At 38.1% G+C, this 22,132-nt stretch overlaps 1 protein-coding gene across 7 annotated transcripts in view; it reads left to right on the top strand.

Moving 5' to 3' along the window:
- The window catches only part of OSBPL9 (oxysterol binding protein like 9), a 186,685-nt gene that overhangs the window by 15,382 nt on the left and 149,171 nt on the right, over window positions 1-22,132 (top strand). For all 7 annotated transcript variants that reach the window (XM_035018578.1, XM_035018577.1, XM_035018576.1 and 4 more), the window contains one exon: window positions 19,034-19,084. In XM_035018578.1, coding sequence (XP_034874469.1) covers window positions 19,034-19,084 — 51 coding nt within the window. The remainder of the gene's footprint in view (window positions 1-19,033; window positions 19,085-22,132) is intronic.

Here is a 22,132-nt window from a genome sequence, read left to right as displayed (position 1 = left end):
CCCTTTAAATTGCTTTTTTTTTAAAAAGATTTTATTTATTTATTTGAGAGAGAGAGACAGAGAGAGCACATGAGAGGGGGAGGGTCGGGAGGGTCAGAGGGAGAAGCAGACTCCCTGCCGAGCAGGGAGCCCGATGTGGGACTCGATCCCGGGACTCCAGGATCATGACCTGAGCCGAAGGCAGTCGCTTAACCAACTGAGCCACCCAGGCTCCCTTTAAATTGCTTTTTTAAAAAAAGTTTTCCCCCCTCATTGTGAAAGTAAAGTAAGTTTATTGTAGATCATTAACTTCTCAAGAACTTGAGCATTTCTTAAGCCCTTAGCCATAGCTCTTGAATTCCTGGAAACCATTTTTACCAGTTTCTTCACAAAAAATTTTTTCTTTTGGAGCATGTCCCCATTCTAAATTGAGGCCAAGGATGAGTCTTAGAATTAGAGAATTAGGACTAAGAATCCAAAATACTGTGGTTCTATTGTTCATGCTAACTAAATTATTTTGTGTGCTATACAAAATTTCCCATCTTTAAATTTTCATAATGTTCTTTTTACTGTTTGTCTTTTCATGACCTTATTACTTTGGGCCCTGACTTAGTCTTTTCCAAATAAGGAAAAAAATCCCTGGGCAATTTTTGTTAGAGAAGTGAAGTTGAAAGATAATAATGGATTATCACCGCACAGAGAAGTACTAATACAACAACACAAACCACCTGGAGTTTAACATGCATGCTTCCATCATTTCCTTCAGTCATTTTTTGTGAAATAACATTAATCATTATTTAGTATTCTAGCTATATTTGAGAAGCACAGCAAAAATGGAAAATTTACATTGAGGTCAATATATATTAACATCCTTTAAGTAATTTGCACAATTTAGGCTACTATTTAGTACTTAATGTTTAACTTTAGAAGGGATGTGAAAACTTTAAATTGTCATTAGCTGTGCTTAATTAAACGCTGTGAAAGTGGTTCTCTCCACTGATCGGTTGGCTTGAAATTCTGACTTGAAGAAAAAATTATCTTTTTTAAGAAATAATGAAAGACCTGAGACTTTACAATGTAATAGGTCACTAGAACAAAATAGCCCACAGGGGTGCCTGGGTGACTCAGTTGGTTAAGCGTCAGACTCTTGATCTCGGCTCAGGACTTGGTCTTGGGGTTGTGAGTTCAACCCCTGCACTGGGCTCCACGCTGGACATGGAATCTACTTACACACACACACATACACACACACACACCCCTTTACCTATAATCTTGAAATCCCTTAATCTCTGAATTCCAAAGGTTTTTCCCCTAACTTTATTATATTCTTATTTGGAAGTAAAGCCTGTTTTGAACTCTGTGGCTGTTTATGGACTTTATCATAGTTAGTGTAAATATATGTTGTACTAGAGAAATACTAAAATGCTTGATTGTGAAATTAATTAAATGCTTGATACCCTAGACCCCAGTGCAGGTATGACACAATTTATGTACTATATATTATTTTTCTAAAATTGTGAATTTCAAACCATATGAACCAAAGGTCTCAGATAAGGGATGTGGACCTGTATTTGTGATCTAGTGACCTAGGGTTTACATGCTAGAGGTAGTTTGGAAGGCAGGGGTACAGCCTCAGAAGCACTGCTGCAAGTCTTTATAGGGTGACGTTTATACTACTGAATTGAGAAGGATTGCTGATGTGACACTCAGCCTTTGTTGACTCAGAAAATCTTTGAAGGAGGACTTAACCAGATTTATAGTAACTGTGGAAGAAATTCATGGCCATTGTATTTACTATTATAAAACTATTATTCCAGTTTATTAATTCATAACAAGAAATATAACTCTTGAGACTTGTATGCATACTTAGGCTTTCTGATTAGTACATTAGTGCATATAGTCTCTGAACGCAAGCTATATGGAATGCCAGATTTCTAAGCAGAAGCAGACCAAAGGGAGTTACGTGTTACAGATGCTTAATGGCATCTGACACTGACATCATTATGCAGTATCTGCATATTAGAGACACATGTATTATGAGAACTGAAAAGGTCTGATCTTTCGGTCAGAAAAACTTTTCTTCTGGCCTTCTGGTTCTTGCTCTGGCCATCTTACTCTAGTTCTGTTACTATTAATACTTTCTGATATTTAGTATAATTAGTCATAATTGGTATAATGACCTCCAGGCTGTTACAGCTCTTAAAGATGATCTTGTATATATTTGAGTTCTGATGTATGTCTTTTTTTGAAAGGAAGGCAGCTGTCTTCCCAGGATCTTAGACCCCTAATATTACTGTTGCCTTGTGTACTGATTCAGTATACTTTCCTAAGGCTTTATCTGTAGTATAAATAGAAGCTAAATCTTTTGCGGGACATGAGATCTTCTATAGTGGGGATGGGTGGGAGATGAGGGCGTTATCTATGATAACTTGAGGTATGAATGAGGGGAAATTCTTCCACTGTTGTGGGCCTGTGGCTCCTCAAAGTTTTTATTGGTGTAGATTTCCAGTAGCATGATGTCATTTTGGTCTTGAGTGTCCAGAAGACCTTAGCTGGTGAAGGCTCTCTGGTACCTTAAATACTATCAGAATGGTTTAAGGATTTTGTGCTCTCCAAATAGAAAGGAGACTACAGGAATGGGTGTTACTGCTGTCATTTTCTATTTTGTAATTGCTGTTGTAAGCAGTGTTATCTGTATGGAATTCTGGCAAGTACTACTTATTTATTTACTTTTATTGAGATATAATTACATCCAGTAAAAAAACCCACAGATTTCAAGTGTACAGTTAGGTGAGTTTTGACATTTGCTTATACCCTTTTTACCAGTATCCCAAAATATAGAGCATATCTGTCATCCTGCAGAATTCCTTCCTGCCTCATTCCTGTCCATTTCATGCCTTGGAGTCAGCCTCTTGTGATTTCTATCTTTATAGATTAGTTTTGCCTAGCAGGTTGACCACCTGTGTTCCAGGATTATATGGCCCAAGGTGCAGCACGGACTATGAGTGCAACCTAATATGCTGTTGGGAATAAAGTAACATATGACTTAATACTGAGGCAGTGTTTACATTTATGCTAAAAGGAGAGAGACCATTTTGACATATGTTCACAAGTACTCTACCATAATGTATTAAATGTTTATTCTTTGCAAAGCCATAGCAGGGGTATTGGGTGGGGGAGGGGAGGGGATGAATCAGAAACCCTGCCCTCTAAGAAAAGCAATGAGGCATGTACATAATTATTTTCATACAAGATAGAAGTAATATGTGCTTTAAGGAAGGTAAGACGGGGTGCTATGTGTTAAAAAGTTCAGAAGGAGACCTCACTTGTAGCTGTGAGAGATTCAGAGCATGTCAGATGAGACTCTTGATCTTTTTAATACAGATTTAGTTTATTTCAAGCAAAGTAAAATTAACATTCAAATAAGAATTTAAGTGTCTTTAACAGGTTTAGGGAGGCATTCTTTGCTTTATAAAAGGATTGTAGAATTAGTTTAAAGATTTTTTATTTATTTATTTATTCATGAGAGACAGAGAGAGAGAGAGGTAGAGGGAGAAGCAGGCTCCCAAGGAGCAGGGAGCCCGATGTGGGACTCGATCCCAGGACCCTGGGATCATGACCTGAGCCGAAGGCAGATGCCCAACCATCTGAGCCACCCAGGCGCCCTGTAGAATTAGTTTAAATGGCAAACTAATCTTCCCCTATGAATTTTGAATATGCTTGTGCAAAACTTTTCCAGGCTTATTTGCTTTGTGAAGTAAATGGATTTACTAATTCTAATTACATTTACAATTAAACAGGTTTTGATTGATGATACTATATAGCATTGTGAGTTAGCTAATTCATTAAGATACTTTTGAGTACTTAGTATAGGTGGAATGTGCTGAACTAATTTTTAAAAGTTTATAGTCCTGTTGGAGGTACAATTAGTTATAATTAAGATAAAACTAAGTGGTAACTTTTGTGCTAAGTTTTATTTGATTTAGTGCTTACATAACATTATTGGGGATTTTTATTGCTCTTTAATTGTTTTATGGTAATATTTTTAAACGTAATTGTAAAAAATTCGTTTAAAAGAGATGTAAAGGCATCAGAAATGGGAAAAAAAGTTTCCCGTTTTACTCAGAATTGTTGAATAGCCTAAATTGGGAATGAATGGGCATATTTTGAGTGAATTATGTTTGTTGAATGAGTAGGGTGCCAGGGAGAGGAGGCTGGGGCTATTCATTTCTTTTTTTAAAGATTTTTTATTCATTTGGTGGGGGGGAGCTAGAGCACGAGCAGGGGGGTGGGGCAGAAGGAGAGGGAGAAGGAAACTCCACGTTGAGCAGGGAGTCAATCCAGAACCCTGAGATCTCAACTGACTGGAGCCAAAGGCAGATGAGTCACTCAGGCAGCCCCTGGCGCTATTCATTTAAAGACTATTTTAGAGAGACACACAGAGAGAGAGAGTGAGGGGACAAAGAGCAGAGGGGGATGGTGAGAGGGTGAGGGAAAGAATTTCAAGCAGACTGCACTGAGCACAGAGGCTGAGGTGGGGTTCGATCCCAGGACCCCAAGATCACAACCTGAGCCAAAACCAAGAGTCAGATTCTCATCTGACTGAGCCAGACACTCAACTGACTGAGCCACCTAGGTGAGTTGGGGCTATTCATTTAGCAGACATTTATCTAATACCTTCCAGGTCCTAGGCATCAATTAGGTTCTATAAGATAGGGTGGGGATAATGATAATACAAAGATAATCAAACCCACTGGTTGACAAGGAAAATAGATGTAAACAATTATAATACAATATAATAACTAGTGCAATAGCAACACCCATAAATTGAATAGAATGGAATAAATTGTACCTGAGCATAGGAGCTGGATTGGGAAGGAGTCCACAAAGGAAGTGTGTGAGCATGAAGGAGGAAAAATTATGATTTGTCTTATTGCTTTTTTTTTGTAGGGGTTACATATTATTACTAAAGCAGATTGGGGTGTGTGTATGTGTGTGTGTGTGTGGTGTGGGACTGAGCTGATGGTAGGAGACATGCCTAAAAATATGGTCTAAAGGGCATAGGGTTAGCCTAGGTTCAGAGAAAATGATTGTGTGTCTCCTGCTATATTTAAGGTAGAAGCGAGGAAGGAGCATGAATCTTGTGCCTTTTATATGCCAGGTGTTATACTAAGTGACTTACCTGTTTTAACTCAGCACTTGGCAAATGTCTGCTAAATGAATGAGTCCTATGAAGGTAAGGCATAGATCAGCTCTGGGAACTTGTCACTTAGTCAAGGGCACACTACTATCAAGTTGGCAGGGCTGAAATTCAAAACCTTATCTCTTTCACCCTACAGCCCATGTTATTTCATTAAACTGTACTTCCTATAGGACAACATAAGTTATGTATCTCTGGGTATGCTTAATGTAATTTTTTTTTCTACAAATGGTACTTCCTTTTTTTTTAAAAAGCACATATATGCTTGAGGGATTGAAATTATTTTGTACATTTTAAAGAGAGATTTCATGTGTCTATAGCCTTAGAAGCCTAAATGAAGAATATTTTGAGCTGTTCTTAATTTAAATTACTTTGAAACGTATGTAGCCATCCCTTCCAAAGATGTGGTACACTGAAGTTCAGATAAAGTAATAAAATATATCCAGAATGTAACAAGAGGCCCTCCTAGACTGCATTAACCCCTTTTTGAGAAGCAATTGCACACAATTTAAGACTGACTTTCAGCTCAGTAATTCTCAGTGTCCTTAAAATAACCTTTTTGTAAGGATTTAAGAAATGGACAGAACAGGCAGTCTGTAAATTAATATTATTTTGTGCTGTTCTCTTGAGAACACAGTCATTATTGTCACAGCGCTCTGGTTTGGGGGCTTTTTGTGTTTCCTAATACTCATTTCACAACCAATTTCAGATCCTGTGTTCTATAACAATTTTTGTGTGATTCTGTAAATCTCAGATAAAAGAAAAACTTCTCCCCCTTTCCTCTGTGGGCTGATAGACCAGAAGGTTTATTTAAAAATAAAATTCAGTAGCATCCCTCAGTGATGATTCACCTGCCCACAAAGCATTTTAAAGCAACTTGAGGTTGAAATTACATTATTTTCTATTTAACTGTTCATTGGTGTCTTCATTGATAACTTCCTATTGAACTGCTGAGATTATAATCACACAGTGTGATTTATATCTAAAGAGAAGTCCATTTACTTTTAACTAGCATATAGATAATATAATAATGTATTTTTTTATTATTTTATGTATTTTCCCTAAAGTGATCATTGGGAGAATGTGTATGTGTGTGTTGGGGGGAGGGGGTGGTGGATGTGGTCAGTGAGTTTGGAGTGAGAGACATAATATGTATCTCTGTGGATACAGTTGTCCCTCACATTAAGTGAACCTAAAAAAGTTATATTCTGGAATAGTCTGTGTAATTAATTTTGTCAGTGTAAATTCTTCTTCCTGATAAACCTTTGTGGCCCTTTAAGAAATTTACTGCCATAGGAAAAGGAAGACTTTCTGGTTTTGTTAATTTACTAATTTTCTCCACAGGGTTTTTTTTTTTTTTTTTTAAAGAGTTTATTTATTTATTTGACAGAGAGAGACACAGGGAGAGAGGGAACACAAGCAGGGGGAGTGGGAGAGGGAGAAGCAGGCTTCCCGTGGAGCAGGGAGCCCAACGTGGGGCTCCATCCCAGGACCCTGGGACCATCACCTGAGCCAAAGGCAGATGCTTAACGACTGAGCCACCCAGGCGCCCCTCTCCACAAGGTTCTTTATTCTACAGTCAGCGAAAGCTTCTTTTGGTTGCTTTAACCCCAGCCTAGATTTCTTAGCAGAGGCATATGAATGTGTTGATTATATCTCCAACTGTTTTATTATCAAAACAGGTGGGGTTTAGGCTCTGTTCCTTGACTTCCTGGGAGCCCCATTCAATGCCAAGATAAAGATCCAAGTGTCAAGCAGGTATGAAGATGGTAGTGTAAAGGACAAAGGTTCTTTTCCTTTGAGACAGGCTTAACAGGCTTAGTAACAGACAAAAAGCTATGAAATTTAATTTGTACTGGGGCAACTTATTTAACAGCTTTATTTTAGTTTTCTCGCCAACATAACCAAAATAATAATGGAAGCTTTGGATTACTTGTTGAGACATAGTATATAAGGTTATAGGCTATATTTATTGAAACTGAAAATGGCTATCTGCATTTATGTATATCCTTCCTGTCATCCGTTCAACAAATATTTTTGAGTCTTTTACTGTATATTAGGCTGTTCTCTTAAAATTTATAGGCTAGCAGGAATGATGAACTTTAAATAATTTCAGAATTGTTTAATTATTAAGTACTTTGTGTTGTTTTTTTTTTAATATTCATTTTTATTTTATCCTGAATGCACACTTGAGGAATTCTGGGTTAGAGACAGGGTTCATAATCATAAGTGTATTGGCCTGCTTCCACCCTAATCCTTACCCCTAGGGCATTGCTGTAAGAACCACGTCAGTTGTCCTACACATATAGCCGAGTAGCTGTAGGTGAAGGATGAGGAAAAATGATTCTTCTCTGCTTTTGAAGAGTAAAGAGGCAACTGTCTCTCTCCTCCTGAAAAGGATCACCTTAGAAAGGTAATAAGCCTAAATCCCAACTCTAGCCTCTTACTTGCATATCTAACTTGGTATGCAAGTAAAATCTTTCCTGGAGCCAGATAGCCTTGTGGGTCTCTGCTTTTACAATCTAGAGGCCTTTTCCAGTTCTGAGGCTTCCCTTTCTCTCTCTCCTCTCTCTTTCTCCCTCCTTTCCTTTCTTTTTTCCTCTTTGTCTTCCCTCCCTCCCTCTCTCTTTCCCTTTTTTTTTTTTTTTTTAGATTTTATTTATTTGAGAGAGAGAGACTGCAAGCACGGGGGAGCGGCAGAGGGAGAGAGAGAAGCAGGCTCCTGGCTGAGCAGGGAGCCCTACATGGGGCTGGATCCCAGGACCCTGGGATCATGACCTGAGTCAAAAGCAGCCAATTAACGACTGAGCCATCCAGGCACCCCCTTCCTCCTCCTCTCTCTCCCTCTCTCCCTCCCTCCCTTTTTCTTTCTTTTCTTTCTTTTCTTCCTTCCTTCCTTCCTTCCTTTCCTTCTTTTCCTGTAAATACCTAGGGAGATGCCTGCTACCCTCTTCCTGGCACCTTGTGGGCTTAGCCTAGGGGCTTACTCCAGGCTTTTGACCTTTCAGCTTTCTTTGGGAAATAAAAAGTTTTATTATCCTTTCAGATGGGGAAAACGACAGGTCAGATTTTTGTGGGATGTTGAAATGTTGGAGAACTCCAGGGCTTTTTTACAGTGACACTTAGAAATCCAGGGAAATTTAATTTCTCCAGCATACTATGAAGGAAGAGGGTATTATAAGAGAATATTATGTGAGCGGTGGGTAATCTAGTCTAGGGGTTCCCGTAAAGCTTTTCTTCGTAGGGACTTGAGGGATGAGTAGGAATTATCCAGTTAATGAAGTGAAGGTAGATGAGTGCAAGCACTTCAGGCAACGGGAACAATATATGTAAAAGGCCTAAGGCAGGAAGGCATTTGTCTGGTTCAGGGAATAAAGGTCAGTGTGTCTGGGGTACAGGGATAATGGGGACTTTAGAGGTAGACTGGGGCCAGAACAAACAGGGTCTCTGGAGGGTAAATGAAGAAATTTGGATTTTATCCTAAGAGCAATGTAGAGCCTTGAAATCTTTTTTTTTTTTTTTTTTGCTTGTTTTGTTTTTAATCAAGGTAGTGACCTGCTCAGGTTTATGTTTTGAAAAGATACTTCTGGCTCCTATATGGAGGAGGATTAGAGGAGAGGAGAAGTAGATAGAAGTTAGAAGGTGATCTAGGGGGACGGATTATGGAGATCTGGATTAGGGTGGTTACAGTGGAGATGAAGTTAAATGGAAGGATTTGAGGGATTTTTAGGAGACAGAAATGGGGGTACTTTGGATGGATGAAAGATAGGATTTGAGAGAGAAAATCATGAGTTGGTTACAGACAAATTGAGTTTGAAATGCCTGTGAGAAAGCCAAGTGGAAATGTGCTGAGGGAGTATGCATGGTGGGAGAATGGAGAATATTTGAAATAGCCCTTGCTGAGAATGAGTGGGAGAACAAGCTTACTAATGAATCATTTCCTACTATTCCTTTTGCCTGAAACTTCCCCCCAGGTTCTTTACTTTAGAGGCTTTTCTCATTCAAATCTCAGTGCAGATATCAACTCCTCTAAGAGTCTTCCCAAACCATCTACGTTAAAGTAGAACCCCTCTTCCCACAACAACTTTCTGATCATCACTCAGCTTTATTTTCTTCACATTTATCACTGGCTGAAATTATCTTGTTAATTTGGTTTTCTTAGGAGAACTATCTATTCAAATCCTTTACTCTTTTTTTTTTTAAGATTTTATTTATTTATTTGACACAGAGAGAGAGAGAGAGAACAAACACAAGCAGGGGGAAACGGCAGGCAGGGGAGAAGCAGGCTCCCTGCTGAGCAAGGAGCCCCATGTGGGGCTCGATCCCAGAACCTGGGATCATGACCTGGGCTGCCTTAACCAAGGCACCCCTCCTTTACTCATTTTTAAGTTGAGTTGTCTTTATTGTCAAATTGTAAGAGTTCTTCATATATTCTGGATACTAGTCCCTTACCAGATGTAGGATTTGTAAATATGTTCTTCCATTTTGTGGTTTGTTTTTTTTACTTTCTTGATAGTGTCCTTTGAAAAGGATAAATGTTTTAAGTTTGATGTTCAGTTTATTTTTCTTTTGTTGCTTGTGCTTTTGGTGTCCTAAGAAACCATTGCATAATCCACAGTCACAAGGAATTGTACCTGTGTTTTCTTCTAAGAGTTCATAGTTTTAGCTTATTATTAATAATTTAATGGTTAGGGTAGGGGTCCTACTTTATTCTTTTGCATAGGGGTATGTCCAGTTGTCTTTTTTTTTAAGATTTTTTTTTTTTTTTAATTTATTTGAGAGAGAATGAGAGAGAGCATGAGAGGGAGGAGGGTCAGAGGGAGAAGCAGACTCCCTGCCGAGCAGGGAGCCCGATGCGGGACTCGATCCTGGGACTCCAGGATCATGACCTGAGCTGAAGGCAGTCGCCTAACCAACTGAGCCACCCAGGCGCCCCTATCTAGTTGTCTTAGTACTCTTTGTTAGAAAGATTATTCTTTCCCCCATTGGATGGTCTTGGCTCCTTGTCAAAAATCAATTGACCATAGCTGTATGAGTTTATTTCTAGACTTTCAATTCTATTTCATTGTTCTAATTACTGTCTTTGTTACTGTAGCTTTTTATTGTTCTGATACTGGGAAGTGTGAGTCCTCCAACTTTGTTGTTGTTTTACTGAAGATTGTTTTGGCTATTCTGGGATCCGCTTGTCAATTTCTGCAAAAAAAAACAGTTGGGATTTTGATAGGGATTATATGAAATCTGTAAGTCAATTTGGGGAATACTGCCATTGTAACAATATTAAGTCTTCTACTTCATGAACATGAGATGTCTTTCCATTTATTTAGGTCTTTGATTTCTTCCAACATTGCTTTGCAGTTTTCATTGTACAAGCCTTGTACTTCTGAAAATTAAATTTATTACTAAGTATTTAAATGCTTTTTGATGTTATAAATGGAATTGTTTTTTCATTTCATTTTTAGATTTTTTTGTTCCAAGAGTATAGGAACACAATTGATTTTTGGGGCAGCTAGGTGGCACAGTTGGTTGAGCATCTGACTCTTGGTTTCATTTCAGGTTGTGATCTCTCAGATTGTGGGACTGAGTCGTGCACTGGGCTCTGTGCTCAGCCCACAGTCTGCTTAAGATTCTTCTCCCTCTGCCCCTCCACCCTTGCTCTCTCTCTGTCTCTCTGTTTCTCTCTTTCTCAAATAAATAAATCTTAGAAAAAAGAAAGGAAACACAATTGATTTTTTATATGTTGGTCTTGTGGTCTGAAAACTTGCTGAACTCATTTATTACCTCTAATAGGGTTTTGGTGGATTCCTTAAGATTTTTTATATATAGGTTCTGTCATCTTCAAATAATTTTATTTCTTCCTTTCCAATCTGGATGTCTTTTATTTCTTTTTCTTATCTAATTTTCCCAGTTAGAACCTCCAGTATAATGTTGAGTAGAAGTGATGAGAGAGGACATCCTTGCCTTGTTCCTGCTGTTAGGTGTAAAGTTTTTAGTCTGTTACCAGTAAGTATGATATTAGCTGTGGGTTTTCATAGATGTCCTTCTATGAAATAGAATAGTTACCTTCTAGTCCTTGAGTGCTTTTATCATGAAAGAATGTTGGATTTTGTCAAGTGCTTTTCCTGTTTTTGAGATGATCATGTGATTTTTGTTCCTTATTTTATTAATATGGTATATTATATTGATTGATTTTCATATGTTGACCCAACCTTGCATTTTTGGAATAAATCCCACTTGGTCATTGTCTCAGTATGTTTGGGTTGCTATAACAAAAATACCATGGACTGGGTAGATTATAAACAACAGAAATTATTTCTCACAGTTTTAGAGGCTAGGAAGTCCAAGATCAAGGCACTGGTAGATTCATTGTCTGGTAAGGACCTTCTTAGATGACCATCTTTTTCACTGTAACCTCATATGGTGGAAGGGGCAAGGGAGCTCTCTTAGGTTTTTTTTTTTTTTTTTTTTTTAAATAAGGGCACTAATCCCATTCATGAGGTCTATTCTAAAGGCTTCACCTCCTGATACCATCATCTTGAGGGTTAGGATTTCAACATATGAATTTGAAGGTGGGGGAGGGGGGACACACAAATTTAGAGCATAAATAGTTAAGCTGTGTAATCCTTTACATGTTGCTGGATTTGGTTTGCTAGTATTTTGTCAAGGATTTTTTTCATCTTTATTTATAGTAGATGTTGGTGTTCTCTTGTGATATTTTTGTCTGGTTTTGGTTCCAGAATAATACTTGCTTCATAGAAAGAGTTGGGAAGTGTTCCTTCTTTTGAAATTTTGGAAGAGTAGGAAAGGTTGTTGTTAATTCTTTAAACATTTGATAGAATTTATCAGTGAAGCCAACTGGGCCTAGGCTTTCTTTTGTGAGAGGTTTTTTGATCACGAAATCAGTCTCTCTACTTGTTGTAGGCCTATTCAGATTTTTTAGTCTTCTTTAGTTGTGACAGTTTGTTCTTGAATTTGTCTATTTCATCTAGATTATTTAATTTGTTGTGCATCATGTTACCTTAGAATCCTTTTTGTTTCTGTAAGGTTGTTAGTAATGTCTCTTCTTTTATTCCTGATTTTAGTAATTTGAGTCCTCTTTTTTCCTTGGTTAGTAAAGCTAAAATTTTGTCCATTTTGTTGATCTTTTTCAAGGAACCAAGGTTTGATTTCATTGATTTTTCTATTTTCTAATTTCATTTATTTTTGCTTATTATTTTATAATCTTTATTGCTTCCTTTCTTTTGCTTGCTTTAGGTTTAGTTCCCCTACATTGTGTAGTTACTTAAGGTATAAAGTTAGGTTATTGATTTCAGATCTTTTTTTTAATGTAGGCTTTTACAATTATAAATTTCTAAGAATTGCTTTCACTATCTCCTGAAAGTTTTGGTGTGTTGTTTTCATTTTCACATTGCAAATATTTTCTAATTTCCTTTCTGATTTTTTTTTCTTTGAGCCATTGGTTATTTAGGAATATGTTATTTAATTTCCACATATTTTGAATTTCCCAAATTTCTTTTTGTTATTGAGCTGTGCTTTTAACACATCAGGGTTAAAGAACATACTTTGGGGGCACCTGGGTGGCTCAGTCGTTAAGCATCTGCCTTTGGCTCAGGTCATGATCCCAGGGTCCTGGGATGGAGCCCTGCATCGGGCACGCTGCTCAGCGGGAAGCCTGCTTCTCCCTCTCCCGCTCCCCCCCCCCCCCCCCCCCCCCCGCGCTTGGGTTCCCTCTCTCTCACTGTGTGTCTCTCTGTCAAATAAATAAATAAAATCTTAAAAAAAATAAAATAAAAAAATAAGGAACATACTTTGTATTGTTCCCATCCTTTTAAATTTATTGAGGCTTGTTTTATGGCCTAACATGTGGTCTATCCTGGAGAATGTTGCATGTGCACTTGAAAAGAATGTTTTCAAGGAGTTTCCTTTTTACTTTAGTTTTATTTATTTATTTATTTTTAGTACTCTCTATACCCAACATGGGGCTTGAACTCATAACCCCAAGATCAAGAGTCACATGCTCTTTTGGCTGAGCCAGCCAGGCGCCCTGCAGGTAGTTTATTTTATTTTATTTTATTTTATTTTATTTTATTTTATTCTTTAAAAGATTTTATTTATTTGACAGAGACACAGGAAGAGAGGGAACACAAGCAGGGGGAGGGGGAGAAATAGGCTTCCTGCCGAGCAGGGAGCCCGATGCGGGGCTCAATCCCAGCACCATGGGATCATGACCTGAGCCGAAGGCAGACGCCTAACGACTGAGCCACCCAGGCACCCCAGTAGTTTCCTTTTAAAGGCACAATATGTTGCGTACATTGTTTCCATTCGTAGCCCACTGGCCATTATATAGATAAATAGCCTATACCTAGCTGAAAGGGAGGCTGGGAATGTAATATACAGCAGGAGAGCCATGTGTTCAGTTAAAACTTGGGGTGGATGATTTTATTACTTAAGGAAGGAGAGAGGAGAATGGATATTGGGGGACATGTAATCTATTACAGGCAGCATTATATTGTATTTGTGGTAATTTACTTTGAAACTTTAATATGAATTGTAATCTGAATCAATACCTTGGGGTTAGCTGATTAGCCTAGGATTATTAAAAATAATTTTTTAAAGATTTTTAAATTTATTTTGAGAGAGCATGCACAAGTGGGAGGGATGGGAGGGGCAGAGGGAGAAGGAGAGAGAATCTCAAGCAGACTCGGTGCTGAGCAAGGAGCTGGATGCGGGCTTCTATCTCCCCACCCTGAGATGACCTGAGCCAAAATCAAGAGTTGGACACTTAATTGACTGTGCCACTCAGGTGCCCCTTAAAAATAATTTTTGATTGCATGGCCCTTGTGTTAATAAATATGAGAGATTGGGCGCTTGGGTGGCTCAGTCGTTAAGCGTCTGCCTTCGGCTCAGGTCATGATCCCAGAGTCCTGGGATCGAGCCCCGCATCGGGCTCCCTGCTTGGCAAGAAGCCTGCTTCTCCCTCTCCCATTCCCCCTGCTTGTGTTCCTGCTCTCGCTATCTCTCTCTCTGTCAAATAAATAAATAAAATCTTTTAAAATAAAAAAATAAATACGAGAAATCAGCAAATGCAACCACAAAACCCAAAAATCTTTGTTAGTCCTGGAATCCCTTAGGGAGTAGAACATATCAGCTGTGTATCTCCCCTCTTCATGGGGGATCCTCATCCAGCCTAAAAGACTTTAGCATCCATTTCAGAATGATCCTTTCTTGAGGTGCTTGACCTTGTACCTGGAGGCAGAAAGAGGGATCTCATCTACATTATAGGTTATTGTTGTTTTTTTGTTTTTTTTTTAAGATTTTGTTTATTTGAGAGTGTGCGTGTGCATGAGTGGGGAGGAGGGGGAAAGGGAGAGGAAGAAGCAGACTCCCCACTGAGCAGGGAGCCTGATGGGGGGATCAATCCCAGGACCCTGAGATCATGACCTAAGCCACAGGTAGACGCTTAACGACTGAGCCACTCAGGTGCCCCTCATCTAATTACAGGTTGTGTGACTCTTCAGCCTGCTAAAAATTTATTTTAAGGTCTCGGAACATTGGTAAAATAACACCCGGAAGGAAGATTACTGGAGTGGGTTTGCTGGCCCTGCCTTTTTCTCAGCAGAAGCTACTTATATTCATTAAAAAAAAAAAAACCCTGATATTCAGTGAGCGGCATTTGCTTAGGCAGTCAACACCCTGCTGATTGATTGCTCTCCAGGGTGTAGCTGGACACTGGCAGCTAGGACTTTCCACCTCTCATCTCTCATCTCACTGTGTAGGCTTTATGTATTGCTTTCTTCATGTAGAAGGCACATGTCTCATGGCAACTACACCTCATAGCTTCAAGAACAGATGGGAAGAGCTCTTCTTTCAGCTCCAGTAGAAAAACTTCCTGGGAAAGGACTCTATTCTGCCTTGTGGGGTAGTGGACACCACCCCTTCAGCACTCACTGTGCTTGAGGGACTTAATCACACCAGCTTCCCTTAAGCTGCATATTAGAGCTGAGTGGAGCGAGAATGAGAGGACCCTGTGCCATTGTGGAAGAGGATTCCAGGCTAACAGAGCAGATTGTGGTCTGGAGGAATGATTTGCAGGGTGGCCATTCCAAATTGTGCCTGCTGTCTCAAACTCTGCTACATTTTACATGTGTAATGTTGAATACTTACTTGATCTCCCTGGTGTCACTTTCATTTATAATATGTAAATAATTCTTACCATGTCAAGTCTTGCGAGGTTTACTGTATCTAAAGTGCTTGTCATACAGAGGGCATCAGTAAGAATCTACTGTTGGCTGCTGCTATTGCTATTAATGTCACCATCGTTCTTTTGCCCAAGTCCTCATACTTAACAGTGTTACTTTTTCTAAAACACACCTTTGAGAATGTTATTACCCTCCTAAAAAAATCCTCAGTAGCTCTCCATTAACTATTGAGTAAAGTTTGATTTCCTTAACCACTCAGTATTTTTTTCAGACTCTTCAGAATCTGGATCCCATATCTCCTTTTCAGCCTCATCTCTCTCCATGTTCCTCTTTGCACTCTGTGCTTGGGTCTATAAATCTACTCTCCTTCTATGAATAGTTTGTGTGTAGAGTTTTCTGTATCTGTGCCTTGGCTGGTGGTGGTCCTTTGGATTGGAATGCCCTCTTCTTCCTACCTCCCCTCTTTTCTTATTAGAACCTTTTTTTTTTTTTTTTAAGTCCCAGATTGAAACTTGAAACCTGGTCACTTCAGTATTGTATTCCCTGATCTTTTTCCACAGCAGGGGGTCTTCTGTAGCTCAGGGTGCTTTGTGCCTATATTCATGTAATTTTTCATTGTATTACAGTTGTTTACATGCTAGTCTTTTTTTTTTCTTGGACCTTTTTAAAGAATCTAGGCCAATTATTTTGTAGGGTATTCCACATTTTGGACTTGTCTGATTGTTTTCTAGTTATATTTGTTTTAATTATTTTCACTTATTTCTTTCAGTGTTTTCTAATTCATAACCCTAGGTACCATCACTGGGGCCTCTCTTACTCTTTTCCTGTTCACTATAACCATATTTTTAAAAGTGGAAGAGGAATTAAGGATGAATATGTTGGTTCTTGCCTTGATTTGTATTCTCTCATTGGGTATTTTCAAACCTAATTAGTATTTTTATGTGTGCCTTGACACTTTTGAAGATAAGTCTAGAGTATGGTAAAGGGCTATTAAATGCTTAGAGAATGTTTTTGTTAACTGTGTTTTTGCTAACTGTATTGTTAGTAGAGAACTCTTATGACTGTGCTTGGTAGTGAGAATTTTTTAACAAAATGTATGAATCTTTGTATGTTAAGTGGAATAAAGACAACTGTCTTCTGTCCCTTAATAATAATTTTTTTAAAATCATTTTTTAACATGAATTCATATGGCTTGGTACTTTTTTTAAGAATCAACTTTGATTTATCATTGTAATATTGTTACATTTATAAGTTTAGAATCAATGAAAAATGGCATAAGCTGTGTTCATAGAATGTACTGCAGGCAATGAAAGGGGTAAGGCAGATCTTTATATACGGACATACAAATATCCCTAAGAAATATTTATTTTTTTCCAGTTTTATTGAGATATAATTGATTATATCATTGTATAAGTTTAAGGTATACAGTGTGATGATTTGATATACGTATATATTGCAAAATGATAACCACAGTAAGGTTAGTTAACATAATCCATTACCTCCCATAGTTAACCTTTTTTTTTCTTTTACGATGAGGACTTTTAAGATCTCTGTTAGTAACTTTCAAGTATATAATATAGTATTGTTAATTATAAAAAATGCTGTGCATTAAATCCTGTATAGTCATAATTGGAAGTTTGCCTGTGACTTAGTACAGTGGATGGAGGGCATTCTTGGCTTAAAGTGGGACAGTTTTCTTTAAAACATAATTTCATGATGTTGGCTTATTTTACTTCTTTCTTGCATAGGGGAGTACAGAAAAATATCAGTTGTTGAGGCATTAAATATTTTTAAAACTTTGATTATATTTGAGGATTCACTTTATTACACAAGACTAAATTTAATTTTAGGACTATTTACTGAATATCAACATAAGGCTTATTATGCAGAACATAGCCTTTGTTCAGCCCCGTCCAGTAAGGGAGACTTACAGGGTAAGCAACATTTTATTAGTAAATATTTTTTGAGCATCTAATGTGTGCCAGACATTGTTCTGAAGCATAAGTCAGATAGAATTCCTGCTCCCTAGGGAATGTGCAGTGTTGTGGGTGAGTTAGACAAGTAAACTGGTCATTATAGCACAAGATGGTACATGCCATGACAGGAACATACAGGAGATCTGGGAGAGGAATGGGAATCCAACTCACAGGTAAGATAAGGTGTTGATGAGTGATAGCACGGCAGAAAATCAGGGTCAAGGGCATTCCAAGCTGAGGAACATTGGATGAGAAATCTCAGAGGCAAAAAAATGTGATGCATTTGGGGAATTGAAAAGAGATAAAGCAGTGTTTCTCAAAATGTGGTCCTCCATCTGCCTGAGTCATAATCATCTGGGAGTGAATCTTTAACTTCTGGGTGATTCTTAGCCCTCTAGGTAATTCTCAAACTCTCTAAAATAGGAGAAACACTGAACTTGGGCGCCTGGGTGGCTCAGTCATTAAGCATCTGCCTTTGGCCCGGGTCATGATCCCAGGGTCCTGGGATCGAGTTCTGCATGGGGCTCCCTGCTCAGCGGGGGGTCTGCTTCTCCCTCTCCCTCTGTCCCCCAACTTTTGCTCTTGCTCTCTCTGAAATAAATAAATCTTTAAAAAAAAAAAAAAAAGAAAGAAACACTGAGCTAGAGTTAAGGGGCATGAGAAGGAATTAAAATTAGTGTAATATATACTATATTAAAGGCACAAAAATTCTGTGATTAGGTTTATTTGTATAGACTATAAAAGGTTTTCATTTTATTTTATTTTTTTATAGTTGATATTCAATATTAGTTTCAGGTGTACAACATAGTGATTCAACATTTATATACACACCTCAGTGCTCATCACAATAAGTATAGTTACCATCTGTTACCATACAAAGTTATTACAGTATTATTCACTATGTTCTCTATGCTGTACTTTTCATCGCCATGACTTATTTATTTTATAACTGGAAGTTTATACCTTTTAATCCCCTTCACCTATTTTTTCTATCCCCCCAACCTCTTCCCCTGTGGCAACTACTAGTTCTCTGTATTTATGAGTCTGTTTCTGTTTGTTTTATTTTTTAGATTCCACATATAAATGAAATCATAGGGTATTTTGTCTTTCTCTGTCTGACTTATTTCACTTAGCATAATACCCCCTAGGTCCATCCATGTTGTCACAAATGGCAAGATTTCATTCTTCGTTATGGTAGTATTCCATTGTGTATATGTGTGTGTATACACACACACTGTATCTTCTTTACCCATTCATCTATTGGTGTACACTTAGCCTGGTTCCATTTCTTGGCTATTGTACATAATGCAATAAACATAGGGATGCATGTATCTTTTCTAATTAGTGTTTTCATTTTCTTTGGGAAAATACCTAGAAGTGGAATTACTGGATTGTATGGTATTTATATTTTTAATTTTTTGAGGAACCTCCTGTTTTCCATAGTGGCTGCACTAATTTACATTTCCACCAACAATGCACCAACATCCACACCACCAGTTTAAAACATATTCATTTGAAACTGCTAATTCCTAGCTTTAAGTGATTTTGGGGGGTTGGAGAGGGATTGGGGATATGGATGAAGAATGGGGAATATTACTATAATTTTTCTTTCTTTATCCCCAGATGATTCTAAAAATAGTCTGTTAATTTTTTATTCATTGAATGTTTTTGTTTTCTTTTAGTCCAAGGACAAAATGATGAGAGGCTCTCGCAGAGGATGTGTTAGACTCAGGGTGAGTATTCATTTTTATGAAAACCAATTTTGATGGAATCATAGAGATCTAAATTTAGTTTTCTTAATTAATTGTTGGGACAGGCAACCAAGGCTCAGAAAAAAACGATTTTTCCATCGTAACTGCTAGCCAGTGCCGGAACCAGGACTAGAACTCTGTTCTTTTAGTCAATGTTTTAATGTATCCATGACTTAATGCAGCTACTGATTTTTCCCTTTAACCTCTATTTTACAGTCAGGGACCAGGGCTAGCAATTAAATGAGTTACAGTGTTGGTAATAGAGCAAACAGTAGAAATAACTCTGAAAAATCCCTACTTTATAGTTGCTTTGTTTTTTCCTATTCAACACTATTTAATAAGGGTCTATGTAGCAGTGATGTCCAATAGAAATATAATGTGAGCCACATATGTAATTTAAAATTTTGTTGTAGCCACATTTAAAAAGGAAAAAAAGAGGGGCGTCTGGGTGGCTCAAGTGGTTAAGCGACTGCCTTCGGCTCAGGTCAGGATCCCAGCGTCCTGGGATCGAGTTCCGCATCGGCATCCCTGCTCAGCGGGGAGTCTGCTTCTCCCTCTGACCCTTTCCCCTCTCATGCTCTGTCTCGTGCTCTCTCAAATAAATAAATAAAATATTTAAAAATAAATAAAAAGGAAAAAGAAACAGGTTAAGTTAATTTTAATATATTTTGTTTAGGCCAGTATATCCAGAATATTATTATTTCAACATGTAATCAGTAAACAATTATTAATGAGATATTTTATTTATTTATTTATTTATTTGAGAGAGAGAGCACAAGCAGGGGGAGTGGGAGAGGGAGAAGCAGGCTCCTTGCTGAGCAGGGAGCCAGTGTGGGACTCGATCCCAGGACGCTGGGATCATGACCTCAGCTGAAGGCAGACGCTTAACCGACTGAGCCACCCAGGCGCCATACATTATTTTTTTTATATTAGGTCTTCAAAATCCATTGTGTCTTTTATACTTACGGCATATCTCAGTTCAGACTGGCTGTACATCAGGTGCCCAGTAACCATGTAAGGCTAATAGTGGCTCACTGGACAGTGCAGGCTTATAGCTTCACACTGCTTTTAATTCCTTGTTCAGTTTCCATCATTGACCAAATTGCTAAAGCTAAGAAAAAGTACATGGTTTGGGGTACAATTTCTAGTACTCCATTATATCTAAAGATGAGTCTACCTTTATCATAATTAGGTAGATCAGCTTCTAGTAGTCTTGTCTTCTTCTGGCTCCTGTTATTTTCTTTCTGCCATCTTTTTTCTGCATGTTTACTTTTGAAGATGTGAATATATTTGGTAAACATATTATTGCCTTTATTAACAGTAATTAATTGGCAGAAATGGGAAATAACTGAGAAAGAAACCAAATTCTTTTAGTTTCAATAAATTGGAAAAAAAAAAAAAACCCAAAACAGTGAACATTTCTCCTACCCTATCCCCAGCTTCTGGCAACTACCAATCTGTTCTCTGATACAGAGTGGGTTTTTTTCTGTTGTTGTTGTTTTAGAGATTAGACAGTATTTGTCTTTCTCTGACTTATTTCACTTAGCACAATGGCCTCACGGTCTATTCATGTTGTCACAAATGACCCAATTTCATTTATTTTTATGGCTGAATAATAATCTGGTGTGTGTGTGTGTATACACAGATATATAAAGAAGTATATATAATACGATTTCTTTATCCATTCATCCATCATTGGACACTTAAGTAGTTTCCATATCTTTGCTATTGTAAAAAATGCTGCAGTGAACATGGGGGTGCATGTATCTTCTTGAATTAGTGTTTTCATCGTCTTCAGATAACTACGTACAAGTATAATTGCTGGGTCGTATGGTATTTTCTTTTATTTTGGAGGGACCTCCACATTGTGTTTCTGTAGCAGCCACACCAATTCACATTTCTACCAACACTGCATGAGAGTTGCCTTTTTTCCACATCCTCACTAACACTTGTTATTTCTTGGGCTTTTTTTTTTTTAGTTGATTCATAAAAACGATTATGAAGTTTACCTTAATTTTCTTTTTTTTTTTTTTATTAAGGTAAAATTGGTATATATCATTATATTAGTTTCAGGTGTATGATATAATTTTTTTGTTTGTTTTGTTTTTTAAAGATCTTATTTATTTATTTGACAGAGAGACAGCGAGAGCAGGAACACAAGCAGGGGGAGTGGGAGAGGGAGAAGCAGGCTTCCCGTGGAGCAGGGAGCCCGATGCGGGACTTGATCCCAGGACCCTGGGACCATGACCCAAGCCAAAGGCAGACGCTTAACGACTGAGCCACCCAGGAGTCCATAATTTGGTATTTGTTTACACTACAAAGTGACCACAGTAATTCTAGTTACCGTTCATCACCATACAGTTGACTTCCTTCACCCATTTTGTACCTTCCATCCGCCTTCCACTTTGATGACCAGTCTGTTCTCTGTATCCATGAGTTTTGTTTGTTCATTTGGTTTTTTTTGTGTTTTTTTTTTAAAGATTTTATTTATTTATTTGAGACAGAGAATGAGAGAGACAGAGAGCACATGAGAGGGGGAGGGTCAGAGGGAGAAGCAGGCTCCCCGCCAAGCAGGGAGCCCCATGCGGGACTCGATCCCGGGACTCCAGGATCATGACCTGAGCCGAAGGCAGTCACTTAACCAACTGAGCCACCTAGGCGCCCTCATTTGTTTTTCTTTGAATAAATACCCAGAAGTGGAATAGCTGGATCATATATATGGTAGTCTATTTAATTTTTTGAGGAACCTCCATACTGTTTTCCATAGTGGCTGCACCAGTTTACATTTATTCTCACCAACAGTGTACAAGATTTCCTTTTCTCCACATTGTCTCCAACACTTATTTCTTGTCTTTTTAAGGTGTGAGGTGCTATCTCATGGTTTTGATTTGCATTTCCCTGATAATTAGTGATGTTGAACATCTTCTCCTGTGCCTATTGGCCATCTATCTGTATGGCTCCGTTTGAAAAATGTCTATCTGATCTTCTGCCCATTTTTAAATTGGGTTGTTTGGGTTTTTTGCTATTGAG

Source organism: Mirounga leonina, unplaced genomic scaffold (assembly GCF_011800145.1).
Source record: "Mirounga leonina isolate KUSES-001 unplaced genomic scaffold, KU_Mleo_1.0 Mir_173, whole genome shotgun sequence".
Taxonomy (NCBI): domain Eukaryota; kingdom Metazoa; phylum Chordata; class Mammalia; order Carnivora; family Phocidae; genus Mirounga; species Mirounga leonina.
Note: the sequence above shows the minus strand (reverse complement) of the source record. Positions and strands in the feature narration are given on the sequence as shown.